Source organism: Podarcis filfolensis, assembly GCF_964270895.1.
Source record: "Podarcis filfolensis genome assembly, chromosome: 7".
Lineage (NCBI taxonomy): Eukaryota > Metazoa > Chordata > Lepidosauria > Squamata > Lacertidae > Podarcis > Podarcis filfolensis.
Genome location: NC_139603.1, coordinates 91481649 through 91493846, shown reverse-complemented (window position 1 = coordinate 91493846; position 12198 = coordinate 91481649). Strand labels below are relative to the sequence as shown.

Genomic DNA, 12198 nt, shown 5'->3' with positions numbered 1-12198 from the left:
ATGAAATGCTAACTGTTGAAGTGGAGACAAATATCTATTGAATCCTGTCTTATGCATTTGGGGTGGGCACCACTGGCATCTCCTTAGAAGTCAGGGTGAGGCTAGCCAAGGTCTCAGAGGAGCTTACTTGCAGCTTGGATGTGGTGGTGGGGAGGGCAGTCATGAGTGAAAAGCTCATTTGTTCAGGATGGCTCTCCGTGGCTCTCACTGGAGTGCCAGAGAAACATGCACTAGGTGACCTTTGCAGGTGGAGACCCTTTCCCAGCAATGCAGCCTCCCACCCTCCCATTTCACCTAGCCAGGGGCCAGGGAGCCTGTGGCCCTCCAGACATTGCTGAACTACGGTCCTCATCATCCCTGGCCAGACAGACTGGGGCTGATGGGAGCTAGAATGCTCTGGGGGACAGGACTCAAACCAATGGCTTCAAGTTACAAGAAAGGAGATCATGACTAAGTATTTGGGAAAACGTTCTGACAGTAAGAGCTGTTCAACTGTGGAACAGTCTCCCTCTCCTTCCTTGGAGGTTTTTAAGCAGAGGTTGGATGGCTATCTGTCATGGACGCTTCAGCTGAGATTCCTGCATTACAGGGGTTGGACTAGATGACCCTTGGATCCCTTCCAATTCTATTATTCTATGAAGAATCAAACCATGCCTGCAGGATGACAGCCATCCCCATCCCTATTCCTGAGCCACACAATTCTTCCCATTACCGTATTTTTCGTCCTATAGGGGGCACCGGCCCATAGGATGCACCTCGTTTTTTGGGGGGGAAATGAATAAAAAAAAAATTATTTCCCCCCCCCAGCCGCGGCTGCAGCCCCAAGCCTTGCGCACACCTGCCCGAAGCACGGGGCACCCTCCAAAGGGCGCCCCGTGCTTCGGGCTGCCGCCACAAGCCTCGCACGCCCGGCGGGACCTCCCGCCGGGCGCACAAGGCTTGTGGACACCCGCCCGAAGCACGGGGAGCCCTCCGGAGTGCGCCCCGTGCTTCGGGCTGCAGGCTGCTGTCCGCAAGCCTTGTGAGCCTGTGGGAACTCCTGCCGGGCTTGCAAGGCTTGCGGATAGCTTCCTGAAGCCTGGAGAGCTAGAGGCATCGGTGCGCACCGACCCCTCTCACTCTCCAGGCTTCAGTGAAAGCCTGCATTCGCCCCATAGGACGCGCACACATTTCCCCTTCATTTTTGGAGGGGAAAAAGTGCGTCCTATGGGGCAAAAAATACGGTACTTGATCCCAAAAGACAACTCAAGCTTCGGAGCCCTTGTTCTCCTGTTACTGCAATCTAAATATATGACAGACTCCAGAATTGTATGTACATTTGCATAGTTTATTCCAGTCACAGAACTTATTGCTTTTAGTGCAGAATGTCAACCCTCCTGATACAGTATTTCTGTCCCCCCCTCCCCTCTGCTGTGGCTTTGGCTGGGTGGCCTCCACCCGTCACCTGCTCCAATTGCCAGTCCTGTGGGCGCTGCTCCAGAGGTAGCTTCTACATTTCAGTGGACAACTGAATGCTACCCAGTTGGCATTTTAAGCAACTTACACTATTTCAATTGATGCAACAAACAGAGAGGGGCAAACTGTGCTTCAGGACTAGCAGAGGCTTGTGGCTCTGCACATGAAGCCAAAGGGTCACGCAGGACACTCCACAGGCTTGGGCCTGTCTGCAGTCATTCATGGTCCCCTCTGCTCTTCAGTGCAATATTCCCAGCCTTCTGGGAATCATCTACTTTGATTCTTTCGTTTCTTCACTTCTCAAGACATTCACAATCCAAACCAACTAGCACCTGGCACAAGGCAATGATGTCCAGAAGAGACAGAGAACCCTGCAGCGGAATTGGAGCAAAGGGAGGGGGGACCCTTCAGTCCAGCACTGGGTTCCTTTCAGAGGCCCAGCAGATGCTCCTGGGAAGCCCACAAACAGAACAGGAGCAGAACAGCCTCTCCCTGTGGCGACTGGTGTTCTTGGAGGCGGGACACGGCCCTCCTGACTGGCAGTCACCTTATTCTCCTCCATGAATTTGTAAGTTCATACAATCGAAACCATGAGAAATGCTCCAGCCTGGTGGCTGCCCATGCTTGCGGGTAGCATCCCCCTCATCCTGAGATTTGGGGAGAGGCCCCTTATGTTTGGGGAAGCTGTAATGGAGTGACAGCTCCCAAAAGGGACATGGCAATGCTACTTTGCATGCTTCCATGGAAGTACTGCTGTGCTTCCTCGCCAAGAGAACCTGTCTTTCAAAGGCAGCATGCAGAGAGGCAGCGCAAGGAGGAAAGGGAGGGACACCAGGTTCTCCCCGTTGGCTGCCAGCTTCTGACAACCTGCGTGGGTTTTGCTCTCACCCTGAAAACCATCCTCATAAAGCAGTGGTGGTTTACATGCCTATTGGTTTAATTCCAGGGGCATAAATAGTTGCCTCTTTTAAATGCTCCTGGTCCAGCATGTGTGGGCAATGGTTTTCATGAGACCCTCACTGCTGCACGGGGGGTGGGATTCCTGGCCAAGACCTGGCTTGAGTCCCCTCGCTGGCAATCCTTTCTGCAGGGTGGGCAACTTGAACCACAGCCATTAAACATGATTTGTGTGTCTGCTCCCCTTGCCGGCTGCTTCTGTCCGTGGCCCGATTTGCCTCTCCTCTTTCTCCAAAGCCTTTCCTGGCTGTGCTGCTCACTGAGACTGGTCTAATGGGAGGCACCAGGGACCTTTGCTGCCCTGGGGCAGCCCTCTTCCACTCAGCCGCAGTTCCTGCCCCAGGTGGGCCAGCCGCATCTTGGCTGCTGCAGTTCAGAATGGAGGTCAAAGGAGTGAATGCTCCTCCCAGGGAAAGGGTTCCCTGCACATAGACAATGATCATTTCAGGAAGACTAAGCCAGCAAGCCATTTTCTATGTGGAAGGAAGAACATTTACTTATGAAGGAGCATTCTATCACATGAACCCCGCCTGCAGTCTGAAATGGAGCAGCCCACTTGAGTCTGCGCACCTCCAGACTCATGGGAGCAATTCATGCCATAAATTCAGGTTTGCACAATTAAAATGATTCAAACCCCTCTCTGTCCCCCCAGCACCACTTAAAAGAAAAAGCAGCCTTTGAGCAATTATGAAAGTGATAGGGAAACCCACTGAAAAGTGGGGGGGGGGGATGAATGAATGATGAGCAGCAAGATGTCTAAACCAACCAAGATGGATGCTCATTGTCGTATAACTTCCCAGCAGGCAAATGAGAACAAATGCCCAATGAAGGCTGGATGCAGCCTTGTCTCCTGTGCAGGAGCTTAGTGGAAGCAAGTCAGGATGGAGGATGCTCAATAAATAGCGTGCCTGGGGGGAACCCCGAGTGACAATGGAGGGTATCAGGATTGGGGCGGGAGGGGAAGTGTCAGAAGAAGGGTGGTGCAGAAGCAGCGACCTATGTGACGCAAAAGCCCCTGTCCTTCAGCAGAGCAGAACTGCCGTCTCCTCTTCCTATCCTCACCCTGCCCAGCAGGGTTGCTTCTTCCTTCCTGCCAGTGCCTGGAGGAAGCCTCATCTGCCTTGCAATGGCGACATGTGCAGTGGTGGAAGTCAGCACCCAGCCAGCTCTACCAGCCTAAGTCTCAGCCTACCCTGCAATTGCAAATGCTGCTGTTTACACAGATCCCCTTGGCACCCCCAGCCCCTCAAGTGCTTTATCGACTCAGAGAGAGAGAGAGAGAGAGAGAGAGAGAGAGAGGGAGAGAGAGAAGAAACAATCTCTCTGAGAAAGATCCGGTTAAGTGGTGGGTCCCCAGCGCTGGTCAAGTAGGCATCTTCTGCTGCTGCAAAGGCCGCTGTAGACTGGCCAGTGATGCTTTCGCGGAGGTTGGCACTAAGCCAGAGAAAGGCTGGATCTTAACCCAAAAAGCAGCTTGGCACCCGCCAACTCCTGACACTGAAGCAGAAAGTTTGTCACAGAAAGCTGCTTTGACAGATGGTTACAGGACTCCATGTCAGCTGGGCTCTCCTTCCCCCTAACGGACAGTGGTTTGAAGCAGCGCCTTCTGGTGCCCCTTTTGTCCCCCCCCCCCAGGGGCCCAGAGCCCCCCGCCACCAGCCCAGCCACCCGCTCCACCCATTCCACAGCCGGGGGGGGGGGGGCGGTCAACGCAGCTGTCCTGACAGGAGGGCTTCCCACCAGCATTTGTCCCAGGCAAAGCGGTTCTGGACCAGAGAGAAGGTGGGCAGCAACATCAGAGTCACTTTTTTGTTTTGAATGTGCCCAGGAGCTTGGGCATGAATTTGCCCACCTTCTTGTCTTTGGCATCGGGCTCACCTTCCTCTTCGCCATGCTCGTCCTTCTTGCAGAAGACCTCAAACCGGCTGTAAACCCGCTTCTCCTTCCTCATGCTCTCCATCCTTTTCAGGAGGGAGTCCCTGTCCTCCGAAGGGTCCCTCTGCAGATTCCGCCTGTGGCTGCCAAAGCTCTCCGACCGGAGGATCCCGGTGCTTCTCTCCTCAGCTCTGTGGTCCAGGCTGGTGGCCGACTTGGACAGCTCTGGGTTGCTGGAGCTCGGCAGCTGCCTGGCCAGCTCCGCTCGGTTCTTCTGGCTGTTAGCAGAAATCTGCTCAAGAATGACCTTTGTGTCATCCCGGAGGTTGCTGCTGTAGAGGACATTGGATGTGGATGAGGGAAACCGATGCTGAGGGGACTGGCTGCCTTTGGGGACAAGGGGGGAAGGAGCCGGCTTTGGAGACTTCTCTTCCTCTATCGCCTCCTGGAAGTCACCTTTCGACAGTCGCTTGAGGCCTCCTGCGCTCGGCTTCTCTGGCTTCCAGCTCTCAGGGGTGGCGTCTTCTTCTGGCTTCTTCTCCCCTTTGGGGTTCAGCAGCTGCTTTAGCCTGAGAGATCCTTTCCTGAAAAACTCCCGTGGGCTCTGCTCCTGCTTACCGCCGTCTTCCTCTGGCTTACTGAGGGAGCTGTTGGAGCCGTGAGCCTTGGAGGGAACTTCCACAGTCTGGGCTTGTTCTGCTTTCTTGAATTCTGTCTCGGGCAGATTCTGAGCTTCCCCTTTGAAGCAAAGCTTCTCCTTCCTTTCTGCAAGAGCTCGTTTCTGAGTTTCTCCAACAAATATGAGGCTCTCCTCTGGAAGACTGGGCTTGTTCTCTATTGGGTAGAACCGAGAAGCGAGCTTGTCCGTTTTACCGCTCATCTGTGCAATGGGATCCTTGCCGAGCACGTCAGTGAGCTGGCCGGCCGAGGTGGACTCTCCAAATGCCCTATCTGACTCCAAGTGCAACTTGTAGCTGCCAAGAGAGTCTTTGGAGTCTGACACGTGGCTCTCCAAGATCTTGTACTGCACTGACTTGGTGCATTTCCTTTCTGCGTTCTGGGACTCTTCCTGCAGGAAAGAGGACATGGCCTTTGTGTGACTGACGGTCGTACTTTCTGAGTCTTTGCCCACTGTCTTATACTTCTCAAGTAGCTCAGCTACTTTGGAGGCGGTGGTGGTCTTGACTGTCTCGCTGTCCTTCGTCACCTCGCTGGATGTCTGCTCTTTTTGAATCATCTGGACTTTCTCAGCCGACGTGCTCTGCTGGTCCAATTTGGCAGCACTAAAAATAAGGGACGACCTGAGTCGTGAGCTCCTCTGAATCAAGGGGTTGATCCTGCTCCTGAAGGGATCCTGCTTCACCAAAGAGGCCTCCTCAGCTGGCCTCTCAGCTCCTGAAAGTGGCAGTGGGGATTTGAAAGAGGGGAGGAGGTCACTGGGGAACCTTGGGAGGGGCTCTGTGGGGCCAAGCACCTCGTTGTAGGCCTCTGACTCCATGGGCGTCGGGAGACCCTCCTCTCCTGGGTCAGACTGGTATCCACTCAGGTAGGAGGAAATTCTCCAGTTGCGCAGGCCAGCTCGGTTCTCTTGCACTTTCTTGCCTTGATCTGAATCCTGGTCTTGGTCCTGCAGGAACAGCCTTTGTTCCAGGCTCTGCTTCTGGGTTGGGGAGGTCTGGCACATGAACTTTTGCCCCATGTTCTGTGTCCGGAATGAGGGCAGCCCAAGAGGGCCATTCCCAGCCACATTCACTTGGTCAGAGCCATGTCTCACTTCCTTGGAGGAATTGGAAGGCACGTAGTCCAGCCGCAGAGGGTAGCCCTCCTGGGGGAAACCGGATTCTACTTCCGGGCACCGGAAGCCGTCGGCATAATCCTCCGCGTCATTGAACCCAGGCCTGCCTCCCCTTATTCTCTCGAAGAGCCCCTGGGGCCTGCTGGCACCGTGGGGATGCTCAAACTGATACTGGTAGAACTGGTCTTTCTGAAAATGGCTGGACTGAATTTTAAAATCATCCAAATTGTTCATGAACATCTGCCTGGAAAACTGCTTTGAAGAAGCAAAGTTCTCAAAGGTGCCTTCAGCAAAGCTGTGCCTTTTGAAGGAGTCCATCTCCAACTGCTTCGAGCGGAGAAAGCCCCGGATGGGGTCCAGCTGGGAGTTCTCCATCTCCACCTTCTTGGAATACATCTGCATCGCTGACCCTTCCAAGGTGTGGCGCAACATGTCATCTCTTCTGAAGGAGGACAGGAAGTACCTGTCTGGGTCAACTCTGTCCATCAGCGGCGAGAAAAGGTTGTCTTCCCGGGGGAAGAGCAGGGGGTGCTTCTTGGGGAAGAGGGGCAGGTTGTTGCCGTAGGGCGCCATGCCAAAGGGTGCCATGAGGCTCTCTGCCGCCTTCATCAGGACATTGGCAGGAGGAACCAGTGGGTCTGACTGGGCAAAGAGGATGCGGAACTCCTCGTCAAAGCTGGCCACCAACTCTCCCTGGAAGATGTGAGCGATGCTCCGGTGGATCTTCTCAAACGACCACATGAAGCTGTGGAGAAGCAGGCAAGAGATGGGCACGTTACTGCTGTGAGTGGCTACTCTGCCTCACAGGGCAGGCGCGAGATGCCTCCTCCTCCTCCCTGTACCCACAGGATACTGTGGGCACCACTCCCAGAGGGTGACATCCCCTTTGTGGAACTCCCTCCCCAGAAATATCAGGTGCCAGGTTAAAATAACTCTGCCTGTGCCTTCAATGGCCTGGAATTGGGGAGAGGGCTCCTTATTGCTGCCGTTTCTCTTTAATATCTTGCTGGTTGCCTCTAGTTCCAGAGGGCCTTGAGCAGTGCCTGCTTCTTAGCAGAGTAATGTCTACTTGTTAGTGATGTTGTATTAATGCTGAAATCCCTTTGGATGGTCTTTCAAATTAAAAGGCAGAATATAACTATTCCACATAAGAACGTACAAAGCCAGAGCCTTATATTTTAAGGAGAATTACAGTCGGGACGGGTTGTTTGTGCAACGAGAACTGGAGTCCTGGAACAGCAAAAGGCAGACCTACTTCTGCTATTTCTCTTATGAGCCCCCCATCCTCCATAAGGTCTCTGTGGGAACTGAACAGGGCCTCATCCCCAATGTAACCCAAAGAGCTCTGGCCCAGCAAGGGGAATGGGAAATGCCTGACTCCTGCTCTGCCTTGAGAGATTCTGCCTGGGCAGCCAGAGTTTGCTGCAAGGCCCAGTTGCTCCAAGAGTGGATGGATTTCTGCTTGCCCTCCTGACTTAGGATCCTGGCCAGCTTCCCCACCCATGGCTGGCCCTCTCCACCCCAAGGCTCCTCCTTTGGGGCAGCCGGGTGGCCATTTGCACTTCCTTCTCCCTCCTATGGCTCATCACAGCCCTCAATTGCCCAGGCGGCTGTCTCAGCTGAAGTCTGTTGCAGCAGGAAGGAGTCACGCCACCTGTGGCCTCTCCCCTGCTCACCTGCCCTCCACTCACCTGTAACTCCCGCTCAGCACCACCATGCAATCCACCAGCAGGAACTTCTCCTTCACATGCCCCTTGAAGGACTTCCCGGTGCGACAGTAGTAGGTGGGGCCAGAAACTGTTCTCACCCGGAGGAACTGCAAGGCAAGAGAGGTATCGGGCAGAAAAATCCCCAAGGAAGCCACTGCTTCCCCAACCCAGGCCGTTTATCTGCAGGCTCCCAAGAGGCAGAGTTGGAAGGGATCCCTGGGGTCATCTAATCCAATCCACTGCAATGCCGGAATCAATGCAGGAGGGGGTGTGTGCGTTGCTGCATGGTTTCCTCCACTCTCTCATAGAGCTTCTACTTATGGACACCCAGTGAAGCTGAATGTTGGAAGATTCAGGACAAAAATAAGTCCTTCTTCCTGCAGAGCACTGTTAAAACCGTGGATAGTGACAGCCTCCAACCTAGATGACTTTAAGCAAGGAACGGACAAACTCCTGGAGGAGGAGAGGGCAATTGGTGGCTCCTGGCTGTCGCATGAAAGATGGAACAAACTGTTTCCTGCTGCTCCAGAAGTCAGGATCCGAACGGATGGATTCAAACCAACAGGAAGGGAGATTCCAACTAAATGAAGAACCTTTTGACAGCAGAACAAACTCCCTTAGAAGGTGGTGGACACTTCTTCCTTGGAGATTTTTAAGCAGAGGTTGTTTGGTCATCTGTGAGGGATGTTTTAGCTGAGATTCCGGCATTGCAGGGGCTGGACTGGATGACCCTCGGGGTCCTTCTATCTCTGCAGCTCAACCATTCTATAATTCTAGAGCCACAACAGCTCAGCTTGGCCTCCACGACCTCCACAGGCAGCAATGCTTCTGAATGCCAGTTGCTGGAGACCCTAGGAAGGGAGTGCGGCCGTGCTCGTGTCTCACTTGTGGTCAGCCACTGTGAGAACAGGATGCTGGACCCAATGGGCTCCCCTGGGCCTGATCCAACAGCCAGGCTCTCCTGGTGTTCTCAGAGCTGCCTGCGCTGTTTGGGGGGCTTGGGTTTTGGGGTACCAAAGGGACGCAAAATTGCACCCTGTGTCCTAGTGCCTCGTTGCCCCATGGGAGCCCCTGCCCCCTCCTGCTGTGCTTACTTCCACGTAGTTCAGGTTGACTCTGCACTTGGCTGCCATGTCCAGGAAGAGCTGGGAATTCATCTCATCCAGCAGGATGTACACAGGAACCCTGCGGGCTGCAGCATTGAGCACTTCGCCCAGCAGGTCCACATCAGTGAATATGTCCATCACTATGGCAACCACCTGGAGGGAAGGCAAAAGGGCAGGTTAACACCTCACAGGACTCTCTTTCCATCTTGGGAAGCCAGATGACTGGCTTCCTGGGAGCAGCCTCAGGTGCCCTGGCAGGGCTCAGCCCCTCTCTCCAGCACCTGCCCTTTGAAGGAGCTGCCAGCCCTTGGCCTCCCATTCCCTGGCCAGAGCCAGAGCTCACAGGAAGCAGTGTAAATAAAAGTCCAGTCACCCTACGGGGGCCTTCTCTGCTGGGCCCCTGGGGTGTGGAAGGCTTCGTTTTTGGAAATCTCAATAGCAAAACCTTAATAACAAAAGAAGGATCTACTGATAATAAGCAGTCTATACATGGAAGCAATGAATAACTGACGAGATTCAACAGTAGCCCCAAAGCTGACAGCTTTGTGCATAGCAGCCTCCCCCCCTCCCCCCACCAAAAACCCCATTTATACCTAGACTGAAAAGGCCAGGAAGTCCCCCTCACAGTTCTCATATATGTATCTATATAATCACATTCCTATCTTGCTCTTCCTTCCAAAGAAGCCCAGGGCAGCAAGCAAGAAATGATAGCAAATAAACATCTCTCAAAAACAGTTGCAGGCTTGGAAGAATCTGCATGTGAAAGGCTTGTTGGAAGGAGGAGGTCTTTGGCAGGTGCTGAAAAGGAGCCTGTCTTGGTCTCCAAGTTGAGAGAATTCCAAGGGCTGGGGAGCCACCACACCAAAGGCCCGACTTCTGCATTGTGTGGAACTGACCTCTGGACAAGACAGAATCTGCACCAGAATCTGCACCTGGGACGTCGCAGACAGTCTAATCCGTAGGAGGGCTCTTGGGGTGGATGGGGGAGGCAGGAAGGGAGAAAGAGGGACCCCCCCTACAGCGCATCCCTCTATATCAGCACCACCTCCCGGTGGCCCCTAACTAACAAGCCCAGCTTTACTATTACTATTATTGATTATGATGATTAGATTTCTTACCTTCCCTTCATCACTTGGTCCCAGGGTGGGTTACAACAATATAAAAATGCAACGTTAACGTCAGTTGAAACCATTTACATTGGATCCTTTCCTCTAGCTAGCTAGCCAGCCCCATATCTTCCTTTACCTCAGAAGCCCTTGCTTAGCACCCTCCAAATATCTGGAAGCCCTGTGTGCATGTTCCGTCTCGCTCCTTTATAGCCTCAAGCGGTAAAACCCCTTCCTGTATTTCTGCTTTGCCAAACTGCTGCCATTTTGCAAATCTTCCCTTGTGGAGTCTTCCCTCAGCCTCCTCTCCCCTCCCCTCCCCTCGGGAGTCTTCTGGGCAGCTGCCGCTGCCACCCCGGTCTCTGAGCTGCCCCCCCACCCCCAAGAGAGGTGCCTCCTCACACTGCCCTATAGGGGCCTGGGAAGCACCCCCTGGCCAGCCCCAGAGGCAGCATTCGCCTGGGGAGCTTAGAATCATAGAGTTGGAAGAGACCACAAGGGCCATCGAGTCCAACCCCCTGCCAAGCAGGAAACACCATCAGAGCACTCCTGACATATGGTTGTCAAGCCTCTGCTTAAAGACCTCCAAAGAAGGAGACTCCACCACACTCCTTGCCAGCAAATTCCACTGTCGAACAGCTCTTACTGTCAGGAAGTTCTTCCTAATGTTTAGGTGGAATCTTCTTTCTTGTAGTTTGGATCCATTGCTCCGTGTCCGCTTCTCTGGAGCAGCAGAAAACAACCTTTCTCCCTCCTCTATGTGACATCCTTTTATATATTTGAACATGGCTATCATATCACCCCTTAACTCCTCTTCTCCAGGCTAAACATGCCCAGCTGAGGGAATACTGAGCTTGTAGCCAGGGCTGCTGAAACAAACAGCTGTGCAAGCCTTGGGGAAGCAGAGACAAGAGAGGCTATCAGAGGAGGGAGGGAAGGAAAGAGGGACAGAGGCCAGTGTTGCCCGCGGCACCCCTGCCCATCATTCAAGGCACCCAGGGTGCCACGGGACACTGGTTGAAAAGCACTGTGGTAAGTGCATCTGTGCCCTGCTGGGCATGAGCAGACTTTGGGAGGGAGGATCTGCTCTGCTTATTACTAGAAGACAAGGTGGGGGGGGGGAGAGTCAGCCTGGGAAATCTCAGGTGCAACAGATCTCACAACTTTTTTCAGAGGGAGGCTTTGTTGTTGTTGTTGTTAATTTTCAGTGGCTACCAGGGTCAGAAACCTCTGAATGCCGCCTGCTAAGGAGCACAGCAAGGAGTGCTGCTGCTGCTGCTGCTTTTTCCTCTGCTTAATGGACATGATAGGACAGGCATGGACAACATGTGAGTTAAGGCGGTGTCAGCTCTTCCATTACAACACTCCTCCATAACGTTCCTCCTTTATTTATTTCTTTTATTATTTTTGCAAAAGGTGCACATAATAGTCTTGGAACAGGTCTCTGTTCCGATCTCAAATTTCACCAAAAAGCTTTAAAAAGGGAAAGTGTGAGGCTTGGGAAGCATTTTTTTTTTTACAAAATATTGTTTTTTATTTCCTATAACGCTTTGGGGTGGATATGTATACATTTGTAAAAAGTGGAAACTGGCCTTTCATTAAGCATTGCTATCCAATTGTCTCAGTGTGTGAGCTGCCTCTGAAGGGGTTGTTGTTACTCCCATGTGTTTATTTGAGATCAGGAGTCCTCCTGAGATGCACATAAGGGTGGGAGTCCACTGATTTAGTTAGGACTCCAGCAAGTCTGTCCTGCGCATGTCAGAACCGAAGGAAGTTCCATGGAGTTGTGGGCATGCATGAAGTTGCAGCCTTAAGGTGGAGGGGGACAATGAGTGTGGGAGGAGGGAGGCGGATGCAAGGAGCGCAGGGGACTCCTGCAACTTCCTTTAATCACTGGATAGAAGAGGGAACTGCTGTGCCTGGGGGGGGGGCAGCTTGATGGAACTCCCTCTCACTTGAAATCTGGCAGACACCGTCCCTGCTATGTTAAAACTGTTTTATTTGAGAAAGTCTTTGCACCATGAATGCTGTTCTGATGTTTTAATCTATGATGTCAATCTATGTTTTAAATTTTCTAGACTGTATGTTTCCATTTTAAAAACTGCTTTGAGCCCCAGATTCAATGAAAAGCAGGCTATAATATTTTTAAAGTAAAAACACAAGCTTTTGGAAGTGTAGCTGATCATGCCATCTGA

General features: G+C 52.8%; 1 protein-coding gene across 2 annotated transcripts in view; it reads right to left on the bottom strand.

The window, feature by feature from the left end:
* Positions 1–1306: 1306 nt before the first annotated feature.
* FAM83H (family with sequence similarity 83 member H) overlaps positions 1307–12198 on the bottom strand; it is a 30147-nt gene continuing 19255 nt past the window's right edge. For both annotated transcript variants that reach the window (XM_083621930.1, XM_083621931.1), the window contains exons 3-5: positions 8886–9050; positions 7774–7898; positions 1307–6827 (exon numbers count right to left, since the gene is read on the bottom strand). In XM_083621930.1, coding sequence (XP_083478056.1) covers positions 4214–6827; positions 7774–7898; positions 8886–9050 — 2904 coding nt within the window. In that variant the 3' untranslated portion in view covers positions 1307–4213. The remainder of the gene's footprint in view (positions 6828–7773; positions 7899–8885; positions 9051–12198) is intronic.